General features: G+C 40.7%; 1 protein-coding gene across 1 annotated transcript in view; it reads left to right on the forward strand.

Annotated features, from left to right (window-relative positions):
• The first annotated feature begins 1810 nt into the window (after positions 1–1810).
• Positions 1811–18173, forward strand: part of AHR (aryl hydrocarbon receptor) — a 61128-nt gene continuing 44765 nt past the window's right edge. The window contains exons 1-2 of the mRNA XM_064411543.1: positions 1811–2246; positions 9866–10053. Coding sequence (XP_064267613.1) covers positions 2191–2246; positions 9866–10053 — 244 coding nt within the window. The 5' untranslated portion in view covers positions 1811–2190. The remainder of the gene's footprint in view (positions 2247–9865; positions 10054–18173) is intronic.

The following is an 18173-nucleotide window of genomic DNA, read 5'->3' on the forward strand; positions in this document are numbered from 1 at the left end:
AAGAAGCTACCAAAAAGTTGGTGTCCTCTGCAAAAATGTAAGGTCAGAAAGTTGGCCGGAGTGTGACTGCAAGTCATTGACCTCATAAGGCATAAGATCCTCTGACTGTTTTTTCTCAAATGTTGTATTTTGAAGACTTATTTTTTCAAAGCATAGTTTGACAAATCCCTGGCATCTGACAAGCCCACTAGCATCGCTAAGGTTTAGTCAAATTAATTTTATCTGCCTATTGTGACTTCAGTGTACTTTGCCCCTGGCACAGGATCGCAGGGAACTAAACCCGAGCAATTAAGCTGATAACCAAGTGCGCCCAATGCCCGCCGCCAGCGCCCGCGGAGGGACCCGGCCCGGCCCGGTGCGGAGGGACCCCGCGGGACCGAAGCCCCCGGGGAAGCCGCTGGGCCGCGGGCAGGGCGCCGCGCTCTGCCCCGGGCTATCGCCCTACGATAACACCGGGAGCACCGCTACCCCCTCCGCGGCAGAGCGGAGCAGAAACACCGCGTAAGCGGCGGAGGAAGGGACGAGCCCCCCGCGGGGGGCGCGATGCCGACAGCCGGCCGGGCCCTGCGGACGGGCAGCCAGAGCAGCACCACGGACACTGCCTCGGCCTCCCGCCAGCGGCAGGGCGGCCGCGGGGGGACCGCACCGAGCCTGCGGCTGCGCTCCGGCGGCGGGGCAGGGCCGGCCCCGCGGGAAAGGGAGAATGGGGTGCTCTTCCCGACTCTGGTCTCAGCCGTGACCGCGAACAACCCGTGTTTACACAGGGCGACTCCTGCGCTCTCAAGTTTAGCGCTGAGACAAAATTTATTGCGGTTATTCCAGGGGAGGGAAGAGCTCTGATGCTTGCGACAGCGGCGGCGAAAGGGACCGGAGGGAGAGGACGGGCGGGGGAAGCGACGGCGGGTCAGAGCGGCACCGGGGTCGCCTTGGACGGTTTTACTCTTCGGCAATTCGGCAGGAACTTTCCCGTGCAGCTCCTTTCATTTGAAACTAATGTTTAGCCGAAAATATCAGCGTAGTGTCTCAGAGATTCGTCACCTAATGGGACATGAGCTGCGTCTGCGGTCACTGAGACACGCAGGTCCTCCCGGTGCTCGGCGAGCGACAGCCTTGCCCCCAGTGATTCCCGTTCTGTCCCCAGGTGTCTTGCTGTCCTTGTCCTCGGTGGAGCCCGGTGCCTTTCCGCTTCTCCCCCAGTAAACCCCTGTTTTGGGCGGTCACCTGTTATTCTGGGCTTCTCTGCTGGGGCGACCTGCGGCTGTGGCGGTGTGAGTCCGGCGGAGGCGGGAAGAGGGGGGGAACGGGGGAGGTGAAGTGACAGACACAGACCTCACGGTGCCACTGAGGTGGTGTCATTTGTCTTTCAATCTTAACGCTGTGATTGTTTTTCCTCCCTACTATTATTTTCTGTTATCGGGGCTACACGAGCGCTCGGAGCTGACCTTCCTTCTCAGTGGCCGCGGGAGCCCCGCTCGCATCGCTCGCCGGCCACCAGAGGCTCGGGGTTTTTCCGTCTCCCCATCCCCGAGCCCAGCCCGGAGCGCTCCCGCCGGTGCTCCCTCTCCTCGCGTGACCTTCCCAACATGGCGGCGCGGCCGCCCCTGCTCCCTCCGCCCGCCGCCGCCGCGAGGGGCCTCCCCGGCAAGGGGGCGGTGGCGGCTGTCAGCCGGGCGGGGCGGGACCCGGCCGGCAGCGGGCGCGGGGCCGGGCCGGGCGGTGCGGGGCGGTCCCGGCGCCGCGCACTCTGACAGGCGCTCGGCCAGCAGACGGCGGCCGCGCCGGGGTGCAGAGCCCGCCGCGCACCCTCCCTCCGCCGCAGAGGAGCCGACAGGGAGACGGCGTCGCCTCGGCGGGGAGACGCGGAGCGAGCGGCGCTGGAAAGCCCCGACCGCCCCCATACCTGTGCCCTCCGGGGGCGGCGAGTGGGTGTAGCCGCCGCCGATCACCTGGGAACCCGCCCCGCAGCGCCTCCGCCTCCCGTCCTCGCTCGCCCGGGGAAGGCGCCACCGCCACAGCGAGCGAGCTCCGGGCGGCCGCGGGCAGCAGGACCGGGGCCCGCGGGCGGAGCGAGGCGAGGGCTGCGGCGCCGGTGGGGCTCGCCCGCTCCCGGCAGCCGGGGCGAGGCGGGCAGGAGGGGCGGCGGCCCCGGCCGGCGGCTCCCGCGGCGCGGGGCGCTAGAGCCGCGGCAGCATGAACCCCAATGTCACCTACGCCAGTCGCAAGCGGCGGAAACCTGTGCAGAAAATGTAAGCGGCTCCGCGGGCGGGCGAGGGGCGAGGCGAGGAGGGGAGTGCGAGCGCTGGGCTTCCCGGGGGCGCGCCGTCCTGCCCCGCTCCGCGCCGCGGGGGCCCGGCGGGGGCGGTGCGGTGCAGGGGCGCCGGGAGTGCTGCTGCTTCGCGGACTCTTACTGCTTTTAGGGTTTCTCCCCCCACCCCGAAAAAAAATAAGAAGGGAGTGTCGGGGCGCGGAGGGTCGGGGCGGTGGAAGGAGGGAGCGGTGCCGGCAGCGCGGCGCAGCCGGCTGACCTAGATTGGGAGGCATCTGAGGTGACGGCTCCGCGCCGTGGCTGCGCTCGCCCCGCCGGGGTGGGTGCCGTGGGCGGGGGCCGCGCTCCCGCACCGCTCCCGCTCCGCTCCGCACCGCGCGGCCGCCGGCCCGCTCAGGTGTCGGAGTCGGGAAAGGCTTGGCAGGTTCCAGTCCGTTTAGGGCCTGCCTTGGCGGGCTGAACCCCCGGCTTGAACCCTCCTCTTGAATCCTCCGGTACCGCATGAGATGCGTTTATTTGTGCACAGTCAAAGAAACTCAACTACTGTTGGAAGAGGGAAAAAAAAAGCCTGACTAAATAGTGGCTTTTTGTTTATTAATTTATATTTTTGAAACTATGGGAATAGTTTAGTGCCAAAGTAATTTTGTTTGCTGCACCTGCTTTAGGTTTGCATCCTAGGTTTTATATGCTTCACTAAAATGTTGCTCTCATGAGAGGGGAATTTTTAGGCTAGAAGAGATGCTTAACTTGCACTTTCAACTGAAAGTCAAGAATCTCTGGGTCATAAAAAGTAGCAAAGGTAAACTACCGAGTTGCAAGAAAAATAAGCAAATTTCAAAAAACCCAAGTGCATTTCTGTGGGCTACTTCTGTAGATGTAAAATAACTACAAGGGCCACAAAAGTATAGATGGAGAGAATGGAAAATATTTGATGAAATAGTATTGTGAATGATATGTTTTTAGATTCACAACAGACAACTCAGTCTTGGGGTGAAGGGAATGAGCTTGACTGCTTACTTCTTTATGGTTGGAGTTGTTAGAATGAATGCATGTACCTAGCTTGGGGTTTTACCCCACAAATTAGGAAAAAAAGTATAGAAATGTGTGTATGTGTATATATATGTATGTGTATATATAATTCTCCCTGCTAGAAAATGCATTAATTATGAAAATACTAGTGCCTGCTTTTTTGACCATTCATTTCCAAATAAAAAATGTAGAGGTACCTAATTAAATTCACACTGTAGATTTGGATTTTTAAGAATGAAATCAGCGTTGATGAGGAAATGAAATGTACTGGTGGCATGTGTAGCCTACTAATAGCTAAAGGCAAGTGGTTCTGATTGTGAAAGGTGAGGTTCTGCCTTGCTGGTAAGATCTCTTAACGTCTAGCTTATTACTAAATTTTGGTTAGTCTTGGATAGAGGATGTGAAACCTTTTTGTTTTACCTTACTGTAGTGTCTATGTAAGTAATCCTTTTCCCTATCTCTTCTTATTACGTAAGTTGGCTGAACTGCTTTGATTAGTTGAACTTGAAGCTTTATTACTAATGGGAACTATTTATCTATTGGCCTTAGGATCAGAAGGAGAAGTTTCTTCTCAAAGTAAACACATTCATATTGAAACAGTTTGTTCACCTGTAATTGAAATGGAGGCTAATTATTAACCCACCTTGCTTGGGTTACTGGAAATTATTTTTATGTAAGACATTTATCTTGCTTTTAACACATTTTTCATGTTCAGGTGTTTGTTTTTTTCTTCTCAAAATACCTTATGCTCTTTGGTTGCTGCTTCTGTTGGGCTAGCCTTGGAGAACATTGCTAGTGGCGCTGATTTCTCAAATAACTACATACAGACCATACCTTTAGTCCAAAAAAAAGTGAAAAAGTCAATAAACCTTTTTTAAATTATTGCAGGAGAGAGGAAAGATGTACTTGGTGCTGGCTAATAGAAGTTTGACACTACTGTCATTTTAATCTCTTTGAATTAAGTTTTTTCTCCCCTCAGTAGAATTCAGTTATTCAGAAAAAAAAAAAAAAAGAGAACAGAGAAAGGTAGAGGTGATACATTACTGGGACTAGTATCTTTTGTAGAAGAGATGGTATCTGTTGGTAGTTCTAATGTTTTATTTACCATATATGTACCTGTTAATGGCGCATAATAATTAGTAAGATGTGTAGACGGCTTATAGAAATGGAAGAAGATCTAAATATTATTCTATAGTTGCCATGGGAAAAAATTAAACAGAAGAAATACTTATTGTTTTAGGTACAAATAACTCATGAAAGCCATAGTCATAACTCTACAACAATTTAAGAAACTTCCTCCTTACAACTCCTGGTTTTTACTATGTGCCCTGTAGAGAGCTGAATTTGAGAGGGAATCACAGGCTGTTGTCTGACTGTGCTGAGTTGAAATGTGATTTTTTGATTCAGTTGGGAATTACACTATTGCAGCTGAAAAAGAAACACAGTTGTGGGGGAACACAATAGGCAGTTGTTCCTGCAATTCATTTTGTTATCTTGTCGTGTAAGGGGATAGAAGAAAAAGATGCTATACACGTGCACTGCAATTGCTTGTAATATGCTACAGAAATCACTTTCTCAGTATCTTGGAGTCTTTAAATTTCCTCCCACTTTAAGGTTTAAACCCTGTGAGTCCCCCTGGTGGCAGCAGGGCTGGGGGATGTTTCACTCCCCACTGAGGCTTGGGGAGCAATGCGTGGCCCCTGCTTTCTGTTTTGGTCTTTTTTTTCCAAGTCTTCAACTTCTTTTGTCTACTGATTATTAAGTGAACTAATATAGTAGCATTGTAGTTGGAAGGAAAAATGCAAAAACTACTTTTATGGAAGTGGGGTTTACTGCAGATAGATTCTAACGTGAGATGAAAGGTATTATATAAGTACAGCTCCTACTTACAGTTTTTATGTCATTCTGCCTACTAGCTCTGATTTGGTTTGTTTTTCTTTTTTTTTGGTGTTTGGATAAGAATTGTTTTGTATAACTGGATAAATGTAATAGACAAGGAATGGGGTGGGGAGTTCTAAATGTTTCATGCTATGCAGAAACAAAAAGCATTATGATTTGTTTATCTAGTAGACCAAATTAAAAAAAAATAGGGTTTTCTTCTTTGTTATCTTTAATGTATTTGTGACATTAAGTACTCCAGAGTTTAGACCGATTGATCTTTAGTAATGAGTAGTCCTGGTAGTGTTAGAAAGCAGAGCACACATTTTAATTTAAAAAATTGGAACTATTTATGTGTTCATTCAAGGCAAACAAACAAAAAGTGCCAGAATAAGCTTTCAAAAAGGAAGTTCATCAGAAAAGAAAAATAATCATTGGAATATTCCTTTGTGTAAAGAAGTATCTGCTACAAAGCAGTCTGCACCTCTCATTTGAGATGGAGGTAGTAAGACTGTTGTCTCACATAGAACAGACTTCTTATATATATATATTTGTCAGTCTTGGGGTAACTGTATGTTACAGGTAGCAAAATCACTGTTTTAAGTGACTTTACTGTTAAAAGCCACTTGTTTTAAGTTTTGTGAGGTTTTTGATTGGCTGGTTTTGGTTCATGTTTCTTGCAAAAGAATACTTTTTAGAAAGAGAATATGCATCAAATGGAGGTATACATACATAAGTTACATGGTCAATAGACAGGAACATAATTTTTTGTTTCTTTTTTTCCCAAGAAATGCTGCCTTGTTATCTTAGAAAGTTGTGAAATATGTTAAAACTGAGTGTCAAACTTTGATCCGTGATTGGTGTTCTGGATGTTTCTATCACTCTGGTTGAATCCTTAATGCACCAAACCAACCTGAACTAACTATTTGCTAATGGATGGCAAATTGTAGTCCAGCATCAGATGAGTAGCATGCCACTGATTGAGATTTTTTTTAAATAAAACAACTTTATCCCTTCAGCAGTTTGAATCTTGACTGGTTTCAGTCTCTGCTGAAAGAGCCACTGGAAAGGGTTTCTGCCCTTTGAAGATTGGTTGACAATAACTTTAAGAGGTTGATAGTCTGTAATTCTTCTCTGTTGTTTCCAAAGAAATCATCAGCTGAATTTTCAGTAATCGTAAATTCAGTGTGGGAAGCAACTTAAATGCTTAGAAGCATTTTTTAGTTGATAAAGTAAATAAAGGTATATTTTTTAGGATTCTATAACTTGCTTAGTGTCATAACTGATTTTATATACCTGGCCTCCACTGAGTGAAATCCTGTGTATAGGAAAAAGATATGTTATTGCATGTACTATTAAATACGAGATTAAAAATATTCAAAGCTGAGAAGATGAAATTTACTAGTTAGGTAGCTTATATGTTTTTCCTTATATCCCTCTTTCCTAAGCTGATGAAGTAATAATTGGGGTTTTTTAACAATTTTTTTTTTGTCTCTCTCTGTAGTGTTCTTTTTGCACGTTCATTTATTCTCTGATTTCATTTCACACTTCCATCTTGTTATTAAGGTGTCATGCTTTTCAGTGCTTGGCTGTTGGGTTTTCCCCTAATGCTTTTTGTTGTTATGAACAAAATAAACTTGTTCTCTCTTTGCATTTTCTCAGAAACTACTAAAATTTCTATTTAAAATAATACAAATGAGCATGTAAGTATTGAAACTTAATTATTATCAAAAGGCCAAATTAAGACTCAGGTAGCTGTGCACTTTTTAAACATTTAGGGTTAATGTCTATGAAGGTGCACATAAAGGAGAATATGTAGTGAAAACTTCTGATTAAGTATGCTGTAGCAGACCTGTGAAAACAGGTATTGTGATGAGAAATCCTTAAAAATTGTAAAATCAAAAAATTAAGTGTTCTTGCTTGTCTTGCAGCTCTTGAGTGACAAGGGTTGTAGATAAGTCCAGAGGCACTGAGTGTACAGAGACCTCTGGCCTTTGGCTAGAGAATTCATATTTCCTATGAAAGGTAGAAGATTAAGAATAGAAAGATCAGCTTAAACACATTCCTTCTTTTAGTCCTTTTTTTTTCTTTTTTTTTCTTTTAAATAAAGCACATGCATGGATTTAATCTTGACATAGCACATAATTTGCATTGAAGACAATTTTCTGCATTGAATCTGGGCTGTCTTTAGCATCGAGGGCTTATATAAATGGATGGAAAATGGTTAAGTTGCTGCTTATGCCCCTGGCATTTCTGCCTTCATTCCCTTCATCACTGAAGGATCCATTTTTATATAATTAATTTTCATTGGTGCAGGGTGACAAAGGGGAAAATTAGGGATAATTGGTGTTTGATTTGGGGGAGAGAAAATGGCAAGACTTATGATGCAAACACTGGTAACTTAGTATTCAGAAATGCTTTCAGCTAGATAAAAGTAAGAGAAATCTTTAGAAAGTAAATGTAAAGTAGAAAAACAATCACATCTGACAATCTGATAAGATAAATGCAAGTTGAACATAGTTTTTAGCTGCTTGGTCAATTCACAAGTTTAAAGTAAAGCAGGGGACAGTTGTTGTGGTAGAAAAGCCTGTTACTTAGTGCTGATATATTTTGTAAATTGTGCATGTCTTAAATGGTTTCTGTGAGGTCCTCTGCTTTTCAGAAGCAGACCACTTTGATTTGATAGTAGTTAGCTGTTCACTGGTTGTTATTCAACTGTTGCATGCTTAATATTTGAAATTTGTTATTTTGTCTCTACATTTAGATACAGTCTAATACATAAAAATATTTAAGAAATACCCTTTAATGTTTCTACTAATGTCTGATGATTTTTAACTTTATTTTTTTAGGGCTGTATGTAAGTTTTGCTAATTATATGGCTTGTACAAATTAATTTTCTACCAGCATAAGAGAATATGAAGAAAACCTTGCTAAATTATTTAGTGTTCACTTGGGAATATGGTAGACTGCTAGTGTCGAAGTCATGATTTGTGACCAAAGCACACATCTAACCAAGTACTTAGTCATCCATTGACATTGATGATGAACCTATGGTTTTCTTAAAGAGAAAGAATTTTCCTAATTCTTAATTCAACTGTTTTGCCCACATTTCAGGTATTTTTAGGCTAAAGCACTACTAATTTACAATATTTACTCTGCAGCAAGTTTAACTTTATCCATCTGGGAAGTAATTTATGCATTTATACATTATATTTCTGTCTGTTATCAACATTTTGCATTATGGTGTCTTCACATTTCCAGGCTCCACATAAGGCTCCTTTAATGTGGAAAAGGGCAGTTGTAGTGCTGGGGAGCAGGCAGCCAGGCTTAAGTGCAAGTTTTTGACAATTGAATAAGCAATGGTTGTAAAAAGAAATGCTTGGATTTAAACTAACAAGAGGTGTAATTGAAACATAAAATAAAAACAAGCTAAAAATAGGAGTGTCCACTCTATCAGTACTCATTTGACTGAAAATACAATATGAAATTACTTTTCTGTATGGTTTACTTCAAGCAGTGGCAAAAATAACTAGAGCTTTTGCAGTTGCTCATCATGTAATTGATGTAAGGATGACAGTTGGGAGCAGATTAAATGAAATACTGAAGAAATTAGCTGCTGAATGTCTTTCTGCTCAGTATTTTTGAGTGATGCATCTTGCAGAACCAACATTTCTGTGAGAGCAGCACAAATTGATAACTGATGTAGATCTCACGTAGAACTGCAGTACTGGAAAAGTGACAATGACTCACTCTTTAATTAGAAGACTGTTTAATAAAGAACATAAAATGTACTATGGCTTAGACAGATAAATTATTTGGTTTCAGTATTGGCTTGTAATGACTAGTTGTAATTTAAATGAGTAGGGGTTTAAACCTTTTCCCAGACTTCTGTGTATGTGGGAAGGGGGTGAGTGTCCAAGTATCTGGAATTGGAGTTCAGAGTGGATATGAATGGAAAATAGCAAGTTTACAAAAACTTCATTATGTAATTCATAACAGAGATTTTTAAATTGTTCTTTGTACTGTACAAAGGCATGCTTTTACTGTGCTGTACTCAAATGAAGTGCCTTCAGCTGTGAGATGACTTAAGGGATGAGCTCACAGTGTTTCCTACAGAAATTTTACATTCTGGCTGAGCTATATCTCATGGTTTTTAGTACAGTTTTGGATGCCTAGGAAATTACTAAAACTTTTGTTATATTCAATTAATACTAGCCTGTTCCAAACTGATAAAAATTAAGGACATCCATGATAAATTGTTATTGAAGTGAAAAAGTGTACCTTCAAATTTATTTGTAGACAAATATTACTGAAAGTTATCTGTATATTTGGAATACTAACATTTGGAAGAACTCAAGTCATCTTTGACTGAAAACATAGGAAGATTTTTGTAAAAATTGCTGAATCTGAAAGGTTTTGAATCTAATGTTCATTCAAAAGTTCAAGTAGATATTGTAGCTCAAATTGCTTCATTTAACAATGTGTGTGTTGGAGGGGATATTAGGGCATCTTAGGTTGGTGGCGGTTTTTTTTGGGTTTTTTTTTTTTTTTCCCCAATGGGAAACAAAGTCACTTGGGAAAACATTTTGGTTGTTACGGTTTGAGACAATGTGTAACGTTAGGCACAGCAAATATTTGCCTTCATTTTGGAAAGGAGCTGGCGTTTACATTGTGTTTGTTTTTCTGCCGCAGTGTAAAGCCGTCCCCGGCTGAAGGAGTCAAATCCAATCCCTCCAAGAGACACAGGGACCGCCTGAATGCGGAGCTGGACCGCCTGGCGAGCCTGCTGCCTTTCCCTCAGGATGTGATCGCCAAGTTGGATAAGCTGTCTGTGCTTAGGCTTAGCGTCAGTTACCTGAGAGCAAAAAGTTTTTTTGACGGTAAGCACTGGGAATTTATTTGGGTTTGAACTGGTTGTAAAATTCAGTTTATATCGTATGTTGATTTCAGCTGTTTAAGTGCTTAAAACTGTTAAATTTATCTGCATTTTAATGGAACCTCCAGTTGCATGAATATATACAATGTAACTGTGTAAAGTAGGTTTTCCACTTTCTTGAAACCAAATGTAACTACTTATATTTCACTTAGGTCACCAGTCATTCAAAGCTTTGCATTTGGAAGTAATATTGCCCTTAATGAGTCCTTCAATCCTTTTCATCAGACTGTCAAAGATACCCAAGAGATTTCTCTTTTCCCCCTCTGAAAATTGCCTTAGTAAAACTATTACTGTTTCAAAATATGTCATAGGACTTCCCATCCAGCTGTATTTTGCTTAATGATTCATCAAAAATGACTTTGCTTTGATATAAAGTAATTGATAGTGCCCCTTCCTACAGTTTATTGCAAAGGTGACTTGTAAAGAATAGAGACAAAATCTCTCCTATGTCCAAGCCCTGATTAATGCAGGACATGAGGCATTAAAGCGACAGCTGAGGTTCTCCAGTTATGTGGGCAGGTGTGCACTGACCCCAGTCCTGGCCAGGGTAGTACAGCAGCACTAAGAGTTGTCATGGGGTCAGAAGTGTGTGTCCTTGGTCACCTCCGAGCTGGCCAAGGAGTCCTATCCCTCTCTGTCCTTCACTGCCTGAGCTGCTCTGTAGGGTCGGATGCACTGCTTGGCTTCATGCCAGTTTCTTCAAAGGCAGGAGTAGTCTGATCCTATTCGTTGCAGGAATAAAGCAAGGAGCTTGTATTTAATTAATTGTCCTTTTCTTTTATCAGTCATTGAGATTTTACAGTTATTATATTGAAGATGAAATCTTATTGATCAGCTGTAGTGAAGAATCTTGATTGCAATGAAGTTGGTATTAAATTTCAAGTTGTTTTTAAGGTTTCTTTGACACTAAAATAACTTCTGTCCTCATCAGTTTAAGATTGTCTCAGCCTCCAAAACATGGGTGAAAGGATTCAAGAAACCTGTCTAAAATAGTTCCACATTTTCCTGCAGGAATACAGAATGTTTGTTTTCATTTATTGTGTCAACTGGCTTCAGTTTATTAGTGCTTATGAATTTATATGATGTTTTATTGTTTGAAGAATATATCCAAGTGTCTTGATTTCTGCGCTTGTTCAGGACAATTCTTAGTATGAAGTCTAAGCTCTAAGGCTACAGCTGGCCAAATATTTCTAGTGGTGCTTTTTTCAAATGCAAATATTTTCTCTCATCAAATGAGAGTTCTCATGGCACCTCTGTTTCATGAAAATCTTTGCAAGATGTAGATCAGGTAGACTGCTGTAAAAGAAATTATTTTGCTTGTCTGTGTTTTTTAGTGAAATGGAGAAGTTCTAGTGTCAATGAAATGTGTTTTATTGTGGTTGTTTTAATTAAGTTTTTTGAAATAATTCCAAGATTGCCAGTTTTTGTCTTACTTGGGATGGAATGATAATAGTAAATATTAATTTCTCATCTCAATTTCCTGTGCAATGGAACTGCTTGATTTTTATTCTTCCTGCCTCTTCCCCCCAGTTTGCACTTGAACGTGCTTGCATAAAGTTTAAGGCTATGATTTCTCTACAAGGAAAAAAAGAATTGATACCTTCATTAGAAGCTGTCTTCTAGGGTTTTATTAGCAGAAAAAGTGTTTTTGCTACTTCTTTTTACATCTTTGTGTTGTAGGGCTACAAATCAGGTTAGTATCAGTCTTCATCTGAAGGTATTTAAAGACTGACATCTATGACTTCAGTGAAGATAAACAAAAGTTATCAATTTCTGACTGATAGAAGAGTGAAAATTAGAACTTTATACTATTTTAGTTGTCTTAAATAACATGGAGTCTATTTCAGTAAAATTCACCTTCCAAATGAAAAATTAGTACTTTGAAGAACAGAATTAGCAAAAAAACCCTGAAAAGCCCTAGGTTTGATTTTCATGTTCTGTTTGTGCAGCGCTTCTCAGAATGGCTTTTTTGAAAGAGTGTTTTGTGTAGCTGGATACATGGATATATTGGATATATTTCGACAGGAAAACCCTGTAGAATAAATCTGACAAATGCGAGAGGGAGCACTGATTGTCACCTTGAGTGCCCAGGCTGAGCCAAGGCTCCACTTTATTAACGCAGCATGCTGAAGTAAAGGGAAACGCTAAATGAATAACAGGATGCAAATGGGGGGTGTGTAAATTCCTGCGGAAAGTAAAATATAAACGCGTAATCATATGATCTTGCTTGAAAGGAAACCCAAGTTTTTGCTGTAACAATAGATATTTTTTTCAAAGAAAACACTTGCATTTTTCCAAGTTTAAATAATCTAGAGTGAATGTCTGTTTTCTGAAGGCGGAAGTCTGTGGGGAGAAAAAGAACTGTTTTGTGAAAGACATCTCAAAGGGTTACATCAATCTGAATAAATGAGCCTCACTTAAATGTCTACAGGGTTTTCTGGTGTTACTTAAAAGCTAAATGTGTGTGTATACATTATATATATGCATAAAATAAAAGAACACCTTCACTTGACCCTAGTTTTTAAGATGGTAGAGTGGGACAGAATGCTCTCTGGAGCTAGGGACAGGTGAGTTTTTCTATAGTGCCTACTGAAATTTGGTGGACCTCTGCATGCTTGCTGTATTTCAGGTTGTAGGAAATAGATGTAGCACTTTACTATTCCACAACCTCAAAAGATCTTTGTGTTGGTGATTTTATTCTGTCAAGCAGTTGCTTTTGATTGTTGATTTTTATTAATGAAGTTATTGTGCTGCTAAGTGACCCTTTACATACACTGTAGTTCAGTGTGATCCAGTTAGTTTCAAGTCCATGTTTTCAAGTCCTGATGTTAGCAGGCTTTCTGTGTGCCCATGTCAGGCACTCTGGTATGCTTCTATATGTACAGATTTGACCTTGACTCAAGAGGGAAATTGTAGTAGAGGATTAAAATAGTGAGTCTCAAGTCTGTTTCTTTATAAAGTCTTGTGCGGCAAATCAAAGCTAAAAAGTGGTTTAGGGTGGTGTCACTTCTCAGCTGTGCACTTCTACCTGCTGTACTGAAGTGGATTAGTAGTCCTCAAAGTCAAGCAGGTTAGCTTAACTCACTGCTGGAGTGTTTATTTTGTGCATGTAAGATACTTTCTGAAAGTGGCTTAAGGCAAGCTTTTTATATATAAGAGACTGGGATGAATCAGGCAGGTGTCTGCTGACAATCACTAACGACTTTGTGTGTTGTCCTGGTATTATTTCAGTTCATTTTGCTGTTAAGTGCCCATGCATGTGTGCATTCAGCAGTGAAAAATATGAAGTAGAATGTGGGACAACATCTCTTTGTGTGGATGCAGGTTAGTGTGAGCTCAGCATCTGGAGCACAACTGGACAATCATTTAGGCATAGCCTGTGTTCCCCATGCATACTAAAGGAAAAAACCCTTTTGCCTCTAGCTTTGGTCGTTGGTTATATGATGAATTGATAATCACTTAAGTACTTTACTGTGGTAAAGAAAAGCATTCATAATTGTTCTTGGGATTTTGGTGAAACCAAAGATTAAAGGGTTAAAAGCAGAGTTTGTACGACTGATCACTTCTTTAATGTTAGGGGCATGATTTTTCTTTTTAAAGGTGCACTGAGAAAAAAGGAGAGGCTTGCAGAATCTAAAATGAAGTAGCTGTGCTATGTGTGCGTATCAATATATTAAAAACAAAATTCAATGTGTTGCTTATTAATTGTCCTTTCATCCATTTCACTAAGAATTCCTGTGGTTTAAAGTATTTGGCGTTTTTTCCCCTCTTGCTTATTGGGCAGTATTTTGCATTTATAGAAGAAAGTTTCTGCTCAAAATTAGTTTAGAATTTGTTTCTTATGTGGGATTCTAGGGATTCTGGCAAGCACAGCAATAACAAAATAATTAAGATTTATTTTTTCCACTAAGTTTGCATTGCCTTTTTTCTTTAACTTTGTAATATAATTAACACACATTCCTTGGCATCGTATGGCTTGAATTTGCAGTGCAGCCATTGTCATCACATAGAATATATTTTTTGATAATGTATTTTTCTTGTCATGCCCACTGTTCTATCATGCTATGTGCTGGAGAGAACAGACTGCATGTGGTTTCTCTTCTGGAGAATATGGTTAATAAGTAGAAATGGGAACATCAGCAAAGTGGGAGACAATGTATTTATTGTCACACAGAAGGGCAGCAACATTTTGCCAGTCTAGTAGATATAAGGTAGCCTTTCTGCCAAGTGTCAGGTGTGGTCTGGAACAGAAACCTGAAAGCGCAAAAATTATTAAATCACAGCCCAGTAAGACCAGGATAATACAATAGCTCTGTCCTGACTTGCTTTGATTTTAGACAGTTACCATCTTTGCCTGCTGTGTGTGTCCAATGCAGTTTTTTCATGCATTTTCTGAGGTGTGACTTCCCTTTCATGTTACACCTCCTTTCCCTGCTCCTGTTGCTGCATACATAAATACTTGATCTCCACTCCAGGAAAAGCTACAGCCCTGTAGAGTGGAGTTAGGCTGCACTTACTGCTTTTGAGTGTTTATGTGGATGCTGCATAGAAATTTGCTGCTGCCAGCAGCTGCTAGTGGACCTGGCTAGTATTACTTGATTCCTGACTGTCTTCAGCCGTTTTTCTACACCCAAGGTAGAAAATACCCCATAGTTTGGTTGTTCTCTAATTACTTTTCCTGTATCTGGTATTTTATACCATGTACATGAAGTAATTTTCAGCATTTTGAATGCAATTCTTTGAATCTTGTCTGAAAGTTGGACGAAAAAAAATTGGTGGGAATAAAAACCCCAACCCAAACAAACCAACTCTGTTTCCTTTTGTACTGTATTCCCCCTGGCCCAAATACAAAATTAATACAAAATGTGACTCTTGGAATTGCATAGTTATTTCAGTGTCAGAATACCATACCGTTCATATTATTTCCTAATCCATGCTTGATCTTTCACTGCTTGTCTCTTTTTAAATTTTTTTTTTCTCCAAACCTCCCCCCTTGCCTCCAATCCCCTGAGGTTCACACTGACCATTTGGGACTGTCTGCTACAGACTATTTTAGCCTGTATTTTACGTAACAGATGATAAGTAGGGATTTAAGCTTTGAAGTCCTAAATTCTGATCTTCAAAAATGATGATTAGAGCCATGTAGCTGTGACATCACTCTAAATCTCAGAATATGTATGTTTCCACAATCTTAGCTTTTATTTTTAGGAATGCTGTGTCACTAAGTGTCTGATGCAGCTGGGCAGCTCTATACCCCCATGGATTGTTGCAATTTAATATAACCCAAACGGAACATCTAACATTGAAAATTCTGTTTATATAACAACCTAAGAACTTAAAATATTAGTGTATTTGTAGTACAAGAGGAGAAACCAGGTACAAATGCTATATAGTTAATATGTTACATGGATTTTATTTTCCTATTTCATTCTGGTATTTCAGTGATTGATGTAAATCATTGTTAGAACTCCCTTTGCAAGAAAAAGAAATGAAAGGTTATCTCTTCTTCTCTGCCCTATGTGTATTATTTAATCAAAGGCATATGAAAAGTCAGTGTAGGAGCCTCTTATGTTCCACAAAGCTGTTGTAAAATTACTTAAAAACCCTGTCCCAGTATGCAGAGTATTTATTTCTCTATAGGCCTCGTTAATAGGGAGATTAGTTTTAAGCATACTGTTCTGGGCTTTACTCTGGATTCCCGACTCTTGTTTGCAAGGTCAGAAATATGATTTATCCTGTTCTAGGAACATCAGTGCTCTGGAGATTGACACTGTTTTATGAAATTCAAACCTAGAACAGGTAACAAGATAAAAAGAGCCTAACCTCAGGAAGTACCACTGCTTCTCTGGCCTTGTGTATTCCAAGTCTTGTAATCTTTGCTAATGTTATTGCTGTACTGTAAAGATAAGGTGATTTGGAGCTTTTTGGTTTTGTAATACAAATCACCACAACTGTTGCTCCCTCCTCCAGTGACAGTTTGAGTGGAGAATTATAACTAGAGCTTGCACTGGGCTCTCAACATCTGTCTTCCATGGGCTTCATGATTCATCCATCTGAATTTGTAGAAGTAAGGTTTGCTTGCCTATGACCTTAGAAATATGTCCTAGTTATTTAAGGCTTCAGTATGAATACACATTAAAAACGTGTACAAATAATGTATTAATACTGGAATAGTTTTTGCTGTGCTGCTGTCTGTGCTGCTTGTGACTCAGCAATTTTCCTCCTGTGTGTGTTTGCCAAAGGCAGAAATGCCCTAGTTTTGCCTTATCAGAATACAGATACAGTCAAACAGGAAATAAGATGTGTATGATTGAGTTCTGTAGATGTTTACAGTTTTAGCTAGTCCTAACACTGTTTGTTTTTCCTGAGTAAATAAAAACTTCAGCTCTGTTTGAACAGTTTCTGCTGCATACATGGTTTCATAAGCTACTCACTTAAAAAATGATTGCTTTGTGAATTGTCTTGGAGATCCAGCTAGATAACTAGAAGCTAATTCTATTTATCAGATCTTGGTCATTGTAATAGTTTAATTTATTAGTTATCTCTTTTTAAAGAGGTAAAAAAAATGAATTTCAAATGTGCTCTTCAAAGTTTCAGGTAATGTGTTGATAAATGTTTCCTGGGAAAAGTCTCCGGAGTTCCTGCTCATCAGTGCTGTGTCCAATCTGTGTATATTTAACAAGGTATTATGTTAATGATAAAACTTAACCATAGTTATTCTAGGAACTTAAATGAACTAAACTGTAAGGACTACAATGAGTAGTTATCTGAAACTCCTTAAGAAAATGTAGTTTTACTGCCTGCCAGCTGTGAACATTAAAAGGGACCTACAAATAGGAATTAGTTGTCCTTAGTGATGCATGCTAAACTCTGTTTTTAATTGAACAAAGAGATGCTCATTTTTTTCCACTGAATAATTGCCTCTTGAAATTCAACCCATGTGCCTTTTGAATTGCACAGTACTGCACACTTTATGCATGGCATTGTATAACATCTAATGAGCTGAAATATATACATACTTGGCCCCTCAAGACAAATCCTGACTGATTGCATAGAGTAGGGATTACTGGAGTAAGTCCACTGCCTGACTGGTCAAATAGTCAGACTTCTCCATCAAATTCTGATGTCACATCTTCAGGAGTACAATTCCTGTGGGGCCACCAGAAGACACTAGCTTTGTGAATGAATTCCCTTTTTCCTCTTGGTGTCTCCATCTGAGTTACAAACTGAAGGATGATGTCTTTCCTTTATTGATGCTTCTCTTTATGCCACATTTTTTAGCATGCCGTATTTTACTTATTTAGAGGAAAAAATAAGGGTAGCCCCCAGTTTCCTCCTTGCTTATGCAATTTGTTGTTTGATTTACTTTTACCAGAACAAGGACATGCATGTGGCCTTTAACAAGATAAGCCCATGGGCTCTGGCAGTGAAATAAGCTGAGAGTAACTCCCATATCCCAAGCAGAGAAAAGACAGTCTTGGTCTGGAAAGGAAGCAATCCTCCAAAAAGCCACTTGATTCCCTTGCTATAATTCAGTTATTTCAGAAAGCCTGCTGCTAAATTGCTGAGAAATTATGAATTGGTATAAAAATACAGCTTCATCTCATTTGCTGAAATGCACATTTTCCTCTCTCAATTTAAATAAGAGTTATTTCTTTTAGAAAGTGCTTGTTCATTAATATTTTTATATAGCAAGGTTTGGAATTGAATGGTAAACAAAAACAATTGGTCTTGTAAAGAAACCTTCAAAATCCACTTCCATACCCTTTTAATGCAGTAGTTGCAAAACTCAACATTGCCTTTTACTAGTAGAATAAACTGTCCTCTTTCATGTATGGAATATAATTGAGTGTTTCCATTTTTTCAGCTAAAATGATAGAGAAATTCCCCAGGCAAAAATCCTATGGAGTTTCTGTTGAGCTATCAGTTCAGTGAAGATAAAGTTAAGACGTTGTTTCAGTAGGAAAAAAAAAAAAAGAATTTGAGTTAATGTTTGAGTGCCAGGTCCAAGTTTGCATGAGATGAGTTCCCTAATGAAACTGATGGATAAGAAAATTACTGGGA

This window comes from Passer domesticus, chromosome 1 (genome assembly GCF_036417665.1).
Source record: "Passer domesticus isolate bPasDom1 chromosome 1, bPasDom1.hap1, whole genome shotgun sequence".
NCBI classification, from domain to species: domain Eukaryota; kingdom Metazoa; phylum Chordata; class Aves; order Passeriformes; family Passeridae; genus Passer; species Passer domesticus.